Genomic DNA, 18,997 nt, shown 5'->3' on the forward strand with positions numbered 1-18,997 from the left:
TCCTGAGAAATTATTGGAGAGAACTAGCATACTTTCTGCTGACATTCACTGTGAGGCTCAACTGCGTATCAAATAAGCTTTAGCAACATGTCAGAAAGTAAGTGACCTCCAACACAATATCCCGGCCTCCAGAAACTGAAAAGTAAACATCAGCAGAGGATCAGGAGAGGTCAGATGGGATTGTTAGGCTGATTCAAACAGACAGCTAATTGGTAATTTGCACAACCTTTGCTGAAGGGAAAATAGCTAACATGAAAAGCAATCCCACCCTGGGTAGATGTAACGTGACTCTCCCTTCCTGTATGGCCATGGCTGTACACACACATCAGACCATCGTTACATGATCTGTGTGACAGACAGTATTAGAACCAACTTAACAGACTCATTCTCACTGACTTAGTTTTTTTTAAATCCCCAAATAGAAATAAAATTCCAACAGACTCACGAAGGCTCCTCGGAAACAACCAGCAGTTCCTCCAGCTCCTGTGCCTGTTTGTACCAGGGCAGCTTTGCTTCCACAGGAAGTCTCTCTATAAATCAAAGAAACAAATCAACTGCAGGGTTGAGAAAGAAAGGAAGAAGATGAATGTTCTGACAGGGTCTCAGAATCCTCTCAGAAAGTCTTTCGTGTAATTGTGTTTATTTTAATTGTCTTCGAGAGTTCATTGAGAATGATTGTTTTTTTATTTGTTAGTTATTCAATCGGCCAGGAACTGCAAGATATTATAATCCAAGGTGTAGATACAGCTGGGAAATCCAAAAGGAGGTGGATTCTGTGTGTATATCAACAAAGGTTGGTGCACAAACTCATCTGTAGTTAGCAGTTGTGGTTCTGTTGGCAAGTGAGCATCTTACAGTTAAATGCTGGTCACATTACCTGCTCAGGGAGTTAACTGTTCATCATCACCTGCCCAAGGGCATAAAGGGGACAAAGACATTTAAGGACACCTGTCTGATAATGATCCCCAGTGTATGTGGCTGGGCATCAAGGGCAATACTGACTATGCAAGGAACACAGTGTTGACTGTACCTGTGATGCTGCCTACCCAGACAACGTTTGTACACACTTCGAGGCAGGCAACAAACGCCACCCACGTTCCAGGTGGGAAGACACCGTCTGTAACAGCAGCAGGTGTGAGAAAGACTCTGAAGAGAGTCAAATCTTCCGTGAGGTTGCCAGGCCAGACGATAACCAAGGCTGAGATCTCAAAGTGTGCATACCAGCTTATTGACATCTTCTCAGACATCTTCACCACTTCACTCGTCCGGTTGATGTCCCTATATGCTTCAAAATCAACCACCATCATCCCTGTACCAAAAATAACTCTGCACCCTTAGAACTAAACAGCTATCACCTGGTGGCACTGATGCCAAACATCATGAAGTGCTTTGGACAGCTGGTAATTGGACATTGCTTCTTTGCTAGACGATCACCAATACGCTTACTGACTGAACTGCTTTACGACAGATGTCATATTATCTGTCATACACCTGGCCCTGACACACCTAGAAAACAAGGACACTTGTGTCAGAATGCTGTTTCTAGATTTCAGTTCAGCATTCAATACTATTCTTCCACTAAAAAGAAAAAAAAAGCTTTGAGAACAATCTCTTCCTCCTTGGTCTAAATACACCTGACTGCACGGCCAAACACTCGTGCAATCCCATTGTCAAGTTCACCAATGACACGACAGTGGTGGGGGTCATCACTAGCAATGATGAGATGGCCTACAGACAGGAGTTCTGGTACCAGGCAAATAACTTGCTCCTCAAGGTGAACAAGAGAGATGTTTATCAACTTCACTGGAACTTGCACTACTCACACCCCTCTTTATATTGGCACCACGGCATGGAAACTGCAAGCAGTTTCAGACTCCCGGCACAGCACATCTCACACGTTCTCTTAGGGTCCAAGAACACATCCTGCACAACCAGAAAAGCTCACCAACTTCTCTGTTTTCTGAGGAGGGTGAGAGAACTGGTCTATGTACATCCATACTCTAAATCCCTCTACAGATGAACAGTAGGGAGCATCCTAACGTGCTGCTTCACCGCATGGCACTGAAACTGTGCACTGTGGCAGACAGGAAGGCTCCATAATGGGAGTCAAAACTGTCCAACACATCACCAGCACAAACCCACCAGAATAAGGGCAGCAATATCATGTAGGATCCCACCCACCCTGCTCATAGACTGTTTGTTCCATTCCCATCAGGATGCTATGTAGCATCCACACTAGGACAACAGTTATTTTCCCCAAGCAGTAAGGCTGATCAACACCTCCAACCAGTAACCTACCTGACCGTACACCAAGAAACCACATGGACCACATGCACAACAGCAATACCTACTGCTGTTTACTGATTACAGCTCAGCATTCAACATCATCAACCCTTCACAAACATTAAAACCTGTGCGTCTCTACCTCCCTCTGCAAATGGATCCTTTACTCCCTCACTGAGAGACCACAGTCAGTGTGGATATCCTTGCTGGCAATCAACACAGTCATTCCTCAAGGAAGCATGCTTAGCCCACCACTCCACTCTCTCTACACCCATGACTGCGTGGTTCTAACACTATCTGTAAATTCACCAACCTTACAACTGTTGTAGGCAGGATCTCAGATAGTACCGAGAAGATGTACAGGAGTAAGATAGCTTGGCTGGTTGAACAGTGTCACAACAACCTTGCACTCAACATCAGTAAGACTAAGGACTTCAGAAAGGAGAACACACCTCATCGAGGGATCAGCAGCAGAAAGGGTTAACAGATTCAAGTTCCTGGGCATCAGCACCTCGAGGAACTGATGCAATCTCCAAGGAGGAACTCTGAGGGCTCTGCTTCATTAGGAGTTTGAGGAAATTTGGTATGTTACAAGACTTGCAAACTCCTACAGGTGTATAGTGGTGGGAATTCTGACTGGTTGCATCACATTTGGTATCAAGGCTCCAATGCACAGAAATGAAGAAAACCTAGGTGGTTGTTGGCTCAGCCAGCTTCATCGTGGAGCCTAGCCAGCCCACCATCAAAACATCTTCTAAAGGCACTGCCTCAAGAAGACAGCGTCCTTCATTAAGGACCCGCACCATTCAGGACATGCCCACTGCTCATTGCTCATTGCTCATCAGGAAGGAGGCACTGGAGCCTGAAGACACACATTGTTTTAGGAATAACTTCTTTCCTTCCCCTGTCAGATTTCTGAACAATCCATGAATACTACATCACTACTTTGCACTCTTTTTGTACTTTATTTTATATTTCTTATTGAGAGTTAATAATATTTCTATTTTCTGCACTGTACAGCTGCCTCTAAACAACAAATTTCATAACATGTCAGTGATAATAAACCTGATTCTGATCTTCCTGCTCATAGAAATAGAAACTCTTATTCCTGTAAAAATGCCACTCCTCTTATCCCATAGAAGTGTCCCAAATAGCCATAATAGCTTAGGAAAGTGTGGATTATTTTCCTCAAAACAAGGGTAAAAAAAAAAGTCATACATGATCCCATCACTTCAGCAGATAGTCCTCACTGAGTTCTCACTAAGTTCACAAAAGCCTGGCGTTGAGCAGAAACATTGGAATCTTTTTCACCCAACAAAGTAAGAATCAGTTTTGCATTTGGAAAGAAGTAACTTTCAGAGCAAAATGGAGGTGTGTAGTATTGAAGGCAATCAGGGGATAATGGGATTCATGCACAGTCAAGACTGCCCAATAAACTCCATACTGACTACCATAGTTACAGAGCTCAGAGTTTGGGGCACTGCTGCAAACTCTGAGTGTCAGGTAAGGCAGGTTTTGGCAGTATCCTCAAAGCACCCATATTGAGGAAGAGAGGGAGGGAGGAACGATTGTCCATCCTAACTATCGAAGGTCTGTTAGTTAGGAAGTCCGACATCCAGTTGCACCAGGGTGTATTTAAAATGAGGAGGAAGAGTTTATTCCCCAAGATCTGTGGGAGAACTGTGTGATATTGGGATTCCTGCGAAAACATACTGAAGTGGTTTAATTTAATTTGGGATGAATGCAAGGGATAATAGACATTATGTTTTATTGGCTGCTTGTAATACAAATCCAGAGCACTGCTTTGATTTTGCTTCTGTCTGATGTAATTTACAGTGAATAATTTGCTGGGTTGAAGTCTTAGTGTAACAGCAGTACAATCCCAGTCCAGACACAATATGGTGCATCTCACAGAAACAGCAACTGATCAGATTACAGAAATTACCATCACAGACTACAGGTTGTTACAATTAAAGATACTTATTTCTGAACCACTCATTAGAATAATGAAGTGAGAAAATTAAAAAAGAGTAGTTTCATTTTTGGATAAGTGAGTTTTTCTATTCATCCTCCAAGAAATTAAAAGACTTTCCTTGTGGATTGGTCCCAAATGCCCACTGGAACTAAGCCTAAATGGTTGCATCATTCTATAGCAAAGGCCTGAAATGTGGATGAACTGTGATAGGGAACTGTTTCAGCATCTGGAGCGAGTTCGGTGATTTTATGCTCCCAGCGCTGAACTTGCAACATCAAAAAACTGGGAGTGATTTATCCCTGATACTCCTGGGCCTGTAGTATGTCATCCACTGTGAAATTTATTTTCATGGAAATTAATGAACAAACCTAGAGTGGCTCAAGGCTGCAGCATTCACCAGATGACTGGCTGAATGGTGGGATAATAAGTTACAAGAATATTAGAGAGATATTGAGAAGTGAAGGACTGGCAATGTTGTGGCAAATGGAGTATTATAGGGTTATAGAGTTCTATAGCGTAAAACTGAGCCAGCTCTTGGCCTCACTCACTGATATTGGATAAAGATTTTGACTATCTATCCTATATGTTACTCATAAGTCTATATACCTCGTTTCAGGTTATCCCTCAGTCTCCCTTGCTCTAGGTAAAACAAACCAGCCAACCCAATCTCTCCAAAGTGGTAAAGTTGTCCAGTCCAGGTAACAATCTCCTCTGTACTATCACATCTTTCTTACATGTGGCAACCAGAATGGCACAAAATACTCTAAGTGTAGTCTAACCAGTGTTTGTAAATGTCCTAACTTTTATATTTTATGGCCTGATCTATGAAGGCAAATGGTATGGGCATTCTTCACCACCCTGACTCCCTGTGATGCCACCTTCAGGGAACTCTGGTCTTGAATCCCAAGGCCCCTCCATTCAGCAGCATTACTTAATGCCCAATCATCTATTTTACCTCCCAAGATGCATCCCGTTGCGCTTGTTGGGATAAGACACACTACACAACTTTTCATCTGATTAGATTTTGCTGTAGTCTTAGAGGATCTTCCTTGCTATGCACACCATTAACTTTCACGTCTTCTGCAAACTCCTTAATTTCATACCCAACTATTAAAATCTCAAGCAAGGGCCTCTGATCTCTATTATACATCACTGGGCACAATGTTGCAATTGAGAGAGTATCCTTCAACCACAACCCTCTGCCTCCTATCACCAAGCCAGCTCACCTTGATCTCACATCTGGACCAGCTGATCACGTAGGATCTCGTCAAATGCCCCTTACTAATGTCCATATCAACACTATATACAGCGCGTATAAGAAGTATTCACCCACCTGGAAGTTTTCATGTTTTATTGTTTTACATCATTGAATCATAGTGGATTTGATTTGTTTTTTTTTTTGACACTGATCAACAATAAAGACTCTTTTATGTTAAAGTGAAAACAAATTGCTACAAATTAGTCTAAATTTATTACAATTATTAATCACAAAATAACTGATTACCCACCCTTTCAAGTCAGTATTTAATAGATGCTCCTTTGGCAGCAATTACATCCTTGAGTATGTATGGATAGATCTCTATCAGCTTTGTACATCTGGACACTGCAATTTTTCCCCATTCTTCTTTCCAAAACCGCTCAAGCTCTACCAGATTGTGAAAGGCATCTTATGTGAACAACGTTCTTCAAATCCAGTCACAAATTCTCAATTGGATTGAGGTCTGGACTCTGACTTGGCCACTCCAGGGCACTAACTTTGATTTTTTTTAAGCCATTCCTGTGTAGCTTTGGCTTTATGCTTGGGGTCTTTGTACTGCTGGAAACAAATCTTCTCCCAAATTGCATTTCTCCTGTACACTGCATCAGGTTTTCCTCCAGCATTTCCCTGTACTTTGCTAAATTCATTTTACCCTCTACCTTCACAAGCCTTCCCGTGAAACATCCCCACGGCATGATGTAGCCACCACCATGCTTCACAGTAGGGATGGTGTGTTTTTGATGATGTGCTGTGTTTGGCTTATGCCAAATATAGCGTTTTTTCTAATGGCCAAAAAGCTCAATTTTGGTTTCATTAGACCATAAAACCTTCTTTCAGCTGACTTCAGAGTCTCCCACATGCCTTCTGGCAAACTCTAGCTGAAATTTCATGTGCATTTTTTTCAACGGTTGCTTTCTTTTTACCACACTCCCATAAAGCTGCAACTGATGAACCACCCAAACAACATTTGTCAGCCACTGAGGCTTGTAACTCCTCCAGAGTTGTCAAAGGTCTCTTGGTGGCCTCCCTCACTAGTCCCTTCTTGGACTCTCACTCAGATTTTGAGGACGGCTTGCTCTGGGCAGATTTACAGCAGTGTCATATTCTTTTCATTTCTTGATGATTGACTTAACTACTTAAAGGGATATTCAGAGACTGTGAAATTTTCTTGTATTCATCTCCTGACTTGTGTTTTTAATAACCTTTTCACGGAGTTGTTTGGGGTGTGCGTTTGTCTTCATGGTGTAGTTTTTGCCAGAATACTGACTCACCAGCAGTTGGACCTTCCAGATACAGGTGTTCTTTTACTGCAATCAATTGAAGCACCTTGACTGCACACAGTGATCTCCATTTAACAAATTATGTGACTTCTAAAACCAACTGGCTGCACCAGTGATGATTTGGTGTGTCATATTAATGGGGGTGAATACATATGCAATCAATTATTTTGTGTTTTATATAAGTAATTAATTTAGATTGCTTTGTAGAGATTGTTTTCACTTTGACATGAAAGAGTCTTTTTCTGTTGATCAGTGTTAAAAAAGCCAAATTAAATCCACAGTGATGCAATGTTGTAAAACGATTTTTTTATAGACACTGTATAGTCGTGCCTTCACCAATCTGGTTTGTTACCTCCTCCTCATAGTTCCAGCTATCACCCTTATTGCTTCCTCAAGCATCCTGGTATAGATCACATCTGCACTCAGGAGACATAATAGAGGGGTCAGATGCTGAGTCTATTTGGGTGCGACTCAGGAATAGGAAGGCTGCAATCACATTGATGGGTTGAACTACAGACCCACTACTGGCTGCTGGAACATTGAGGAACAAATACACAATCAAATTAAGGAAATATGTAAAAATATTGGGGTTGTTGTCATGGGAGATTTCAATTTCCCTAATATAAACTGGGCCCTTCTTTGTGTAACAGATTTAGATGGGGCTGACTTTGTTAAGTGTGTCCAGGAAGGTTTCTTAGAACAATATGTGGACAGTCCAATGAGAGGAGGGGTTGTACTGGAGCTGGTGTTGGGTAATGAGCCTGGCCAGGTGGCTGATCTTTCAATGGGTGAACAATGACCACAACTCCTTATCTTTGAGGATCACTATAGATAAGAATAGGTATGGTCCTTGTGAGAGTATTTTAAATTGGAGTGGAGCAAATTCTGAGGGCATTAGGCAGGAACTAAGTGTTAACTGGGAAGACCTTTTCTCTGGCAAGTACATATCAGGCATGTGGAGGGTTTTAAAGATCAATTGCAAGAGTGCAAGAAAGGTATGTTCCTGTTAGAAGGATGGGGATGGAAAGATAAGAGAACCTTGTAAGTCCAAAGGAGTGATGAATTTAGTAAAGATGAACAAGGAAAAGTATGCAAAGCTTCAGAAGTTAGAATAAAACAAAGTACATGAGGAGTATAAAGAAGTCAGTAAAGAACTAAAGAAGGGAATTTGGAAAGCCATGACAGACCATGTTAAGTAGGATTAAGGTAAATCCCAAGGTATTCTATGCATACATCAAGAATATGAGGATATCTAGGGAGAGGGAGGAACCACTCAAGGGGTAATATTTGCTTGGAGCTGAGAATGTGAGTGAGGTACTTAATGAGATTTGCCTCAGTATTTACCAATCAAAAGGATCTAGAGGACCAGGAGATCAATGTTGAGTGTATAAATATGTTAGGGCAATTAGAGTTCAAGGAGGAGGAAATGTTGGGCCTCCTAATGAGTATTAAGGTGGATAAGTACCCAGGGCCTGATGCTATTTACCCCTGGTTATTGAAGGAGGCAAGAGACAAGATTGCTGGGCCCTTGATCTGTATCGTGTCCTCTCTAGTCACAGGCAGGGTCCTGGAGGACTGGAAAGTGGCTAATGTTGTACCTCTATTTAAAACGGGAGCAAAGGAAAATCCTGGGAACTAAAGATAGATGAGTCTCACATCAGTTGTATGGAAATTGCTGGAGAAAGTTGTTAGGGATAGGATAATATGAGCATTTGGAAACTCATGGCCTAATTATGGTGTGCCAACATGGCTTTGTGTGTGGCAGGTCATTCCTTATCAACTTGATTGAGATTTTAACAAGGTGATGAAAAAAATTGATGAGGCTAGGGCCGTGGAATTTTCGTAAGGTGTTTGACAATGTCCGTCATGAGAGGCTAATCCTGAAGACTGATGCATGGCATCCACAACAAATTGGCTGTTTGATTTCAGAACTGCTTTGCCCATAGAAGGCAGAGAGTAGTGTTCAAAGGGACTTTTTCAAGCTGGAGATTTGTAATTAGAATGTGTTCCTCTGCTGTTTGTGGTGTATATAAATGACCTGAGTGAAAATGTGTGGGTAAGTAAATTTGTGGATGATACCAAGACTGGTGGAGTTCTGTAGAAGATTGGCAAAGGATACAGCATGATATGGGCTGAGAAACGGCAGATGGAGTTTAACCCAGATCAATGTTGCATCTCATTAGAGCAAATGCTAGGAGACAGTACACTGTTATGGACAAGGTCCTGAACAGCACTGCTGAGCAGAAAGATCTTGGGATCCAAGTTCATTGCTCCTTGAAAGTGGCTACACAGGTTGATAAGGTGGTTAAAACACAAAAATACAACTGCAAATGCTGTGGATCAAAGAATACGCACACAACGCTGGAAGCCGAGACCCTTCATCAGGACCCTTCATAAGGTTGTTAAAAAGGCTTATGGGATGCTTGCTTTATTAGTCAAGGCATTGAGTTCAAACGTCAAGAGGTTATGTTGCAACTTTATAAAACTCTGGTTAGGCCACATCAGGAATGTCATCTACAGTTCTGTTCACCGCACTATAGGAAGGATGTTGAGGCTTTGGAGAGGATGCAAAAGAGGTTCACCAGGATGCTGCCTGGTTTAGAGGGCATGTGCTATTACGCGAGGCTGGAAAAGCGTGGTTTATTTTCTTTGGAGCGTCAAAGGCTTGGAGGAGATCTGATAGAGGTTTCCAAGAGGCATAGATAGAGTGGACAGTGAGTATTTTTCCCCAGGGTTGAAGTGTCTAATACCAGAGGGCTTGCATTGAAGGTGAGAGGGGGTAGATTCAAGGGGGATATGAGGGGTAAATTTGTGCTGTCTGGTATGGTGGTAGAGGCAAATACACCAGTGACTGTTAGGAGACATTAGGGTAAGCACGTGGTTGTAAGGAGGATGGAGGGATATGGATATGGTGTAGGTAGGAGGGTTTAGTGTTTGGGTGTTTCTAATTTGCTGTTTAGCTGGTTTGGCACAGCATTATAGGCTGAGTGGCCTGTTCCTGTGTGTACTGTTCTGGCCTCCAGAGTTCCTCCAGCGTTTTGTGCGTGTTGCTATATCATTTGATCAGTGATTTATCCACCCTTGAACACTTCAAGATATCTAATACCACCACCTTCTTGATACTAAAATGCTCTGGAAAATGAACATACGTATCCATGAACACACTACTTTCCACCTCCATCTTGTGGCTCTATAAAGAGGTTACCCCTTTAGACTGTGATGGCACCCATTCGTTCCCTGGCTGGCACCTCTCTTCCTCCCTCTATACTGATAAAATGCGTTATGATTCTCCTTAATATTTCTAAGGGTATTTCTGTTCTCCTACACACTTTATACTTGTTGAAAGACTCACTTGATTGTTGTTGCCTAAGCAGAAGCTTTTTTTGTTTTAATAATCATACTTTCAATATATTTTGTCATCTTGTTACCCATCTTTTGTCTCCCTCCCTTTATGAACAGCATCATTACAATGACAGTTTTTCCACCCTTTAGAACATCACCATTTTTGGAAGATTTTATCTAATGCATTGACGATCTTTACAGCTGCTGCCTTTAGCTCTATTCAGTCTTCATGGGGAGATCAGATTACTTCCTATTGTACAACCCTCTGCCACATATATGTCCTGCCAATTCTGTTTAACTATTCTGCTATTTCCTTAATTCCCCCATAACCATCTCCCCAGCCCATTTTTCTAAGGATTAATACTCACTTGAACATCGTTTTTTAATCATTTATATACCTAAAGAAGCTCCATTCATCCAGCTTATTTTTCTCATTAGTTTGTCTTCATGGTTTATTTTCTCCTTTTTTCTCAACATTATTGTCCACCTTTGCTAAATTAGTTTTTCTCCCATTCTTTGAGTTTACTGGTAACTTTTGCTTCCTTATATAATTCATAGACCATAAAACAATACAGCAGAATTAGGCCATTGAGCCTGCTCCACCATTCCATCATGGCTGATTTATTATCCCTCTCAGTCCCATTCTCATGCCTTCTCCCTGTACCTTTGATACCCTGATTAATCAAGAACCTTTCAATCTCCACTTTAAGTATACTTGATGACTTGGCCTCCACAGCTGCCTGTGGCAATGAATTGCACAGATTCAATTCCTTTTGGCTAAAGAAATTCCTTATCTCTACACTAAATATACGCCTCCCTGTTCTGAGACTGTGCCCACCGATCCCAGAACTCCTCCACTATAGTAAACATCCTCTTCACATCCACTCTATCTAGGCCTTTCAATATTCGATGTTTCAATAAGATGCCTCCTCATTCTTGAAAACTCCAGCCAGTAGAAGGTCAGGGCCATCAAATGCTCCTCATACATCAACCCTCCCACTACTGGAATAATTCTCACAAAAATCCTCTAGATCTTCTTCAAAGCAAGCACATCAGTTCTTAGATAAGGGGACCAAAAGTGATCGCTATACTCATAGAGGTAGTAATGGGGGATGAAGAATGCCATACAAACTCAATAAGTACTTTGTGCCAGACTGTGGAAGACACAACCAGCATGCCAGAAATTCAAGTGCTATGAGCCCCACGGGCCTCTGAGATACAGCATAAAATGTTGGACTTCTAGGTTTCTCGAGCACCTGTATTTACTTATTGTCATCTTAACTACAGTCATTAAAATATTGTGCTTTCTGGTTAAGCTTGTCAAGGTAATTGTTACTAGCATGGGTTTTCTGTAATCTGCAATTATTCAAAGTGGACTCCTGATTAGTTCTCATTGCAGGATCCTTGTGCTGAGAATGATATGTCTTGTGGTGTTGCTCAGTCAAGCTACCAATGATCTGTTGGAATTCCTATGTATACTCCTTTGTTTCCATCTCTACATGGGAGTCTGCCATTCCTCCACATCTGGGTTCAGTCTTTGCTGGTGCTGACTGTGACAGTCAGGAGGCAGAAGAGTGTGTAGTTGCTATCACTAAGGAGAAGGTGATTGGAAGCTAGAAGGTCTGAAGGTAGGTAACTCAACTGGACAAACCAATATGAAGATACGTGTAGGGACAGGTAGTATTTGAGGAAGCAGGAGTCTGCAGAAAGATTTAGATTAGGAGAATGGGTAAAAGCATAGCAGATTATTCAGGGAGTGTGCACACCAGCTCACTGATGTCTTCACGGACATCTTCAACACTTCCCTCATCCAGTATTCTGTCCCCACATGCTTCAAATCAACCACCATCATCCCTGTACCAAAGAATTCTACAGCTTCAGAGCTAAGCTACCGCCCAGTGGCAGAGACGCTAATCATCATGAAAGGCTTTCAATGGCTTGAAGTGACACATATCAAAAACTCCATTCCTGCTACGTTGGACACTCACCAACATGCTTACTGACAGAACTACTTTGACAGAAGCCATGTTATCTGTCATGCACCTGGTCCTGACACACCTAGAAAACAAGGACACTTACAGTGTGTCAGAATGCTGTTTCTGAATTTCAGTTCGTCATTCAACATTACTCTCCACAGAAGTAAATGACTACCACCTGGTGGTACTGATGCCAATCACCATAAAGTGCTTTTTACAGCCGGTAATGGCACAGATCAAAAACTCCATTTCCACCACCATTACACTCACCAATATGTTTTTTGACAGAACCACTCCACAACAGGTGTCATCATGCACCTGGCCCTGACACACATAGAAAACAAGGACATTTATGTTAGAATGCTGTTTCTCAATTTCAGTTTGACATTCAACACTGCTGTCCAAAAGAGCTTGGTGAATAAACTCTTACCTTTAGTCTAAGTACACCACTGTGCAACAGGGTCTTGGACTTCCTAACCAACAGACCTAAAGTAGTCCGGATGCACGACCACTCCGTCTTCTTCATCATGGATGGACACCAGGGCTGTGTGCTGAGCCCACTACTGTACACCTTGCTCACACATACTGCACGGCCAAACACCTGAGCAATCTCATTGTGAAGATTGTGAATGACACGGCAGTGGTGGGGCTCATCACCAACAGTGATGAGGTGGCCCACAGAAAGGAGGTGGGAGAGCTCAAGGCCCGGTGCCAAGCAAATTACTTGTTCCTCAATGTCAAGAAGACAAAGGAGATGGTTATCGGCATCATGAGAACTCGCATCACTTTCACCCCTCTTTACGTCGGCAGCACAGCAGTGTAACACATCCTGCACAATCAGGAAAGCTCGTCAATGCCTCTACTTTCTGAGAAGGGTTAAGAGAGCTGAACTATGCACATCTACATTCACATCATTGTAAGAAGCACAAAAAGCGTCCGACCAAGCTGCTTCATTGAATGGGATGGAAACTTCACTGCAGCAGACTGGTAGGCTCTTCAACAGATAGTCAAAACTGCCCAACGCATCACCAACACCAGGCTACCTATTCTCAAGAGCATATATAAAGAAAGGCACTGGAAAACAGCCAGTAACATCATGAAGTATCCCACCCACCCTGCTCTTTGACTGTTCGTCCCAATCCCATCAGAGGGGAGGCTACATAGCATCCACGCCAGGACCACCTGACTCAAAAACAGTTATGTTCCCCAAGCAGTAAGGATGATCAACACCTCCACTCTAATCCACTCCTCCACACCCCAAACACCACTACCTTATCATCTCCTCTCAGTCACTTGATGTACATAATGTAAAGATTTTTACTCTTCATGTATATGAAAGATGTAAGTAATAAAGTCAATTCAATTCAGGCATAATGGTGCCTGATATCACTTTCTGGATATAAATTTAATCGATGCACTGTATATAAGCTATCTATGTATTTGTATTTATTGTAGTTTTATTACTGTTCTGTTCTTTATCTTATTGCTTTATCTGTGCTGCATTGGAATCAGAGGAACAATTGTCTTCTTCTCCTTTACACATGGGTACTGGAAATGACAAACAATTATGAGAAGGGATACAGAGCAAGTTAGTGTAGGGACATACACTTTTCTGGAAGAAATGAAGGTATTGACTATTTTCTAAATGGAGAGTAAGTTCAGAAATCAGAGCTGCAAAAGGACTTGGGATTCCCTAAGGATTAACTTGCAGGTTGAATTGGTAGTAAGGAAGGTAAATGCAACATTAGCATTGGTCTGTTAGCACTTGGAGCATTTTAGAGCCCCTTATCTAAGAAAGGATTCCATTTGCCTAGTCCATTTTATTCAAATCTGTATTCCATTATAATCCCTTTTATTTTTCTCTTGCTGTCTATTACTTGCTGCTTATGGTGTTTGACATACAAGTAGTCCTGTATTGTGGCTTCTCCAGGGTGTCACCTCATATTGAGATAAGCCTGGTGTTGTTCTCAGCATGCCCTCCTGCACTCTTCATTGAACCAGAGTCGATCCCCTGTACTGGTGGTAATATTAGGGTGGGGGATATGTCGGGCCATGAGGTTACAGATTGTAGTTGAGTACATTTCCGCTGCTGCTGATGGCCCACAGCACCTCATAGATACCCAGTCTTGGGCTGCTAGATCTGTTCAAAATCTACCCCATTTAGCACGGTGGTAGTGCCACACAATGCGGTGGACGATTTCTTCAATGTGGAGACCGGATTTAGAGTTTACAAACACTGTACAGTGGTCACTTCTACCAATGCTGTCTTGGACAGATGCTTCTGTGGCAGGCAGGTTGGTGAGAATGAGGTCAAGTGTGTTTTTCTCTCTTGTTGGTTCCCTCACCACCTGCTGTAGTCCTGGTCTAGTAGCTGTGTCCAGTAGGACTTGACCAGCTCTGTCTGTGGTGGTGCTACCGAGCCACTGTTGGTGATGGATATTAAAGTCCCCCACCCAGAGTACATTCTGTACCCTTGCCAGCCACAATGCCTCCTCCAAGTGCTGCTCAACATGGAGAAGTACGTGGTAATCAACAGGAGGTTTCCTTGCCCATGTTTAACCTGGTGCCATGAGACTTCATGGAGCCCAGAGTCGATGTTGAGAGTTGTCAGGGCAATTCCTTCTCTACTGTATACCACTGTGCCATTGTCTGTGCTTCAGGTGAGACAGTACGTACCCAGGAATGATGAAAGTGGAGTCCGGAATGTTAGCTGGAAGGTATGATTCTGTCAGTGCAACTACATCAGGCTGTTGCTTGTCTAGGCTGTGAGACAGCTCTCCCAACTTTGGCACAAGTCCCCAGATGTTAGTACGGAGGACTTTGCAGGGTTGACAGGGCTGGTTTTGACATTGTCATTTCCAGTGCATAGGTTGAAGCTGGGTTGTCCGTCTGGGTTAATTCCTGATTATTTTCTTTTTAGCGGTTGGATACAACTGAATGGCTTGCTAGGCCATTTCAGAGGGCATTAAAGAGTCAACCACATTGCTGTGGGTCTGGAGTCACATATAGGCCAGACCAGATAAGGACAGCAGGATTCGTCCCCTAAAGGACATTATTGAACCAGATGGTTTCATGGTCATCAGATATTTTTATTGAATTCAAATTCACCAGCTGCCATGGGGGGATTTGAAGTATATCCCCAGTGTATAACTGGACCTCTGGACTACTGATCCACTATGCCAAATCTCCCCAAGTTATGAAATTATGGAAAATGATGTGCCAGATGCGGAGGCTCTTGGGGTGGTAGGTAAGGACAAGGGGAACTCTATCCCTGTTTTGGCAGCTGGAAGATGGGGTGAAGGCAGATGTTTGGGAAATGGAGGAGAGGCAGGTGAGGGCAGCATAGATGGTACAGGAAGGGAATTTCCCATTCTTTGAAGAAGGAGGACAGCTCAGATTCTTGTTTCTGCGCTATATTTCTCTGTGACTCTGTGGCGCCAATGATCAGAGAGGAATTAACACATTAATCATATTTTGACCCGTAATAGAAAATCCAAAAAAGCTGGAAACACTCAGCATATCAAAGCATCTCTGAAAGAAATTTGTTCCTCTCGTGTTGCATGAGCTTTTAAGTACGTCCAACATTTTCATTTTTATTTCTGATTTCCAGCCATCTGAAGTTCCCTGTATTTTCACACTTTGATCTGAAATCAGAATAGACACTGACAGCACATTTTGCTCTCTCATAAAGTAGACAGAACCTGATGTCAAATGACCTGATGTCACACTTTATCTGTAATTAGAGAGGTTACAGAATGCACGTAGGATTTCAGTTTATACAGGACTCGGATTATACTGGCTCAGACAGGAAAATAATCTCACTTTGACCCATTAAAAGCACAGAGACAACTCTTTGTCATTTAGTCAGCACTCAAGTCAAAATGCAAAGAATTCCAATCACAATACTGGAGACACAAAAGACTGCAGATGCTGGAATCTGGAGTAACAAACAACTGGCTGGAAGAACTCAGATGAGAGCATCTTTGGGAGGAAAGGAATAGTTGACATATTGGATCAAATTCCTGAACAGGCCAAAGTATGATCAAACACGAGGAAATCTGCAGATGCTGGAAATTCAAGCAACACACACAAAATACTATTAGAACACAACAGACCAGGCAGCATCTATAAGGAGAATCACTGTCGACGATTCGGGCTGAGACCCTTCATCAGGACCTTTCGTCAGTTCTGATGAAGGGTCTTGGCTTGAATCATCGACAGTCAACAAAAGTCAACAAATCTTGCTTGGCAGTCTTCAGTCACAAGAGCAGTTCCCCTTTAAGACAGTGAAAGAGAGAATGCTGTGTTAGATTAAAAGTTCACTTAAGGAGCAGAAGGTTCCAACTTCCACTGTGGTCTATTCTGCTAGTAAACATACAAATAAAATCAAATACCTCAGAGCAAGATTTCAGACCCAGAGAGACATCAGGGACTGTTTTTGTTTCACAAAGGCTTGGCTGTCTCCTGCCATTCTGGATGCAGTGATGCAGCTCGCTGGCTTCACAATTCACTACCAAGATAGGACTTTCAAAGACAGAGGAGGTGGAGTATGCTTTATGATTAACTCCTCATGGTACACAAATGTGGCAGTTCTGTCCCAGTCTTACTCACCTGACCTGGAACATCTGCAATGAAGCGTCATCCATTTTATCTGCTGCAGGAGTTTTCAGGCAACATCACAGAAAGACCACAGTCTGTGGGGATCAGAAATAACCTCTCTACCTTGCTGATAATCAACACTGGTACACCTCAATGATGTGTGCTTAGCACACTGCTCTCCTTTCTCTACACCCATGACTGTGTGGCTAGACATAGCTCAACTGCCATCTATAAATTTGCTGATGACACAACAGAATTTCAGATAGTGATGAGAAGACAAGGTAGTTCAGGTGACTGAGTGGTGTCGCAGCAACAACCTTGTACTCAGTGTCAGTAAGACCAAAGAATTGATTGTGGACTTTAGAAAGGGCAAGACGAAGGAATACATACCAGTCCTCATCAAGGGATCAGAAGTACCAGGCTGAGCATTTTCAAGTTCCTGGTGACAACATCTCTGAGGATCGATCCTGAGCCCAACATATCAATGCAGTTAGAAAGAATGTATGACAGCAGCTATATTTCATTAGGAGCTTGAGGAGCAACACACACAAAATAATGGAACAACTCAGCAGGCCAGTCAGCATCTAAGAAAAAAAGTGCAGTCGACGTTTCGGGCCAAAGCATCGATCGTACTTTTTCCCATTGATGCTGCCTAACCTGCTGAGTCACTCCAGCATTTTGTGTGTGTTGCTCAGATTTCCAGCATCTCCAGATATTCTCTTGTTTGTTAAGAGTCAGAGGAGATTTGGTACATCACCAAAGACACTACAAAATAAGCTGCAGAAAGTTGTAACCCGATCAGCTCCATCATGAGCACTAGCCTCCCCAGGACATCTTCAAGGAGCGATGCCTCAAAAAGGCGGCATCCATCATTAAGGACCCCCATCACCCTGGATATGTCCTCTACTCTCATTGCTACCATCAGGGAGGAGGTACAGAAGCCTGAAGGCACACACTCAATAATTCAGAAATAGCTTTTTCCCCTCTGCCATCAAATTTCCGAATGGACATCGAATCCATGAACACATTACGTATTCTCCTCTCTTTTTTGTACTATTTATTTAACTTTTTATACTCACACACCTGTATACTTCTTACTGTAACTTGCAGTTCTTATTATTATGTATTATAATTATGTATTATTATGTAATGTACTGCTACCGCACCACAACAAATTTCCCAACATATGCCAATGATATTAGACTTGATTATGATTCTGATCTCATAAGTGTTAACATTTCAGAAACTCTGATTTTCTCCCCAAGTATGCTGTCTGACCTGCTGAGTTTTTCCAGCATTTTCTGATTTATTTCCTCTGAGGTTCTTTAGATTCTGATCACAGATCAAGAGGGTGAAATTATATTTTGGAGATAGGAAAGACAAGGATCTTGCACCACAGCAACTTGGCCTTTTATCCTGGGCTCTTCCTTCTTTATTTTCCCAGAATACCCTCCTATCAAGTAGTAGCCTTCAGTCGACTCAATGTAGGGATTACTTGAGGAGAATGGCAAATCCTAATGGGTATATAAGGAGGCTTAATAATTGACCTCAGATTAAAGTATTTCCTTATAGTGTACTTAGTGTGTAAAGAAGAAACCAGGTGATAAAGAGATGTGTTTAAATAAAGAGGATTACAGTGGAATAGCAGGGATGATGATGGATGGTAAGGATATAATTCATGACATTCAGCAAAAATGTATCTCAGTAATGAGGAAAGATTCCAGGAGAAGGATGAAAAGATCATGATAAACCAAGGATGTTTGAGGGTAATAAGTTGAAGGCAAAGATTGGCAGTAGACTCTAAAATTGGGATAAAAAATAAAATTCAGCAAAGGTGGATTATAATAATGTAAAAGAAGGGGGAAATAAAGTATAAAGACAAATGTGGAAAATAACTGTGGGTAAATGGAGCTTTTTTAAGTACATAAATACAATCGAGGTTCAGGTAAACATTAGCTCCTGAGAGAATGACGCTGGAGAGATCCCGATACATAATTTTGACCCGAAATATTGACAATTCCTTTCCTTCCACAGGAACATTTTTTCCCCCTTGTTTCAGTCCCTTCCCACATATGTGACGCTTCACATGTTCTCCACCACTTTATAAACACAAGTGATTTTGCAGATGCTGAAAATCTTGGAGGAATTCTGGAGGAACTCAGCAAGTCAAGCAGTATCTATGCAAGGGAATAAACCATCGATGTTTTGGGTCGAGAGTCAGTTGCTCTCTGTGCATGTATAGTCCCTAACAGCAAGACCTTAAATCTCTCTCTGCTACTTTCTC

General features: G+C 42.2%; 1 protein-coding gene across 1 annotated transcript in view; it reads right to left on the reverse strand.

Annotated features, from left to right (window-relative positions):
• Positions 1-441: 441 nt before the first annotated feature.
• The window catches only part of LOC132396871 (ADAMTS-like protein 1), a 148,984-nt gene continuing 130,428 nt past the window's right edge, over positions 442-18,997 (reverse strand). The window contains exon 13 of the mRNA XM_059974888.1: positions 442-530. Within this exon, the coding sequence (XP_059830871.1) occupies positions 442-530 (89 nt within the window). The remainder of the gene's footprint in view (positions 531-18,997) is intronic.

Source organism: Hypanus sabinus, chromosome 7 (assembly GCF_030144855.1).
Source record: "Hypanus sabinus isolate sHypSab1 chromosome 7, sHypSab1.hap1, whole genome shotgun sequence".
NCBI classification, from domain to species: domain Eukaryota; kingdom Metazoa; phylum Chordata; class Chondrichthyes; order Myliobatiformes; family Dasyatidae; genus Hypanus; species Hypanus sabinus.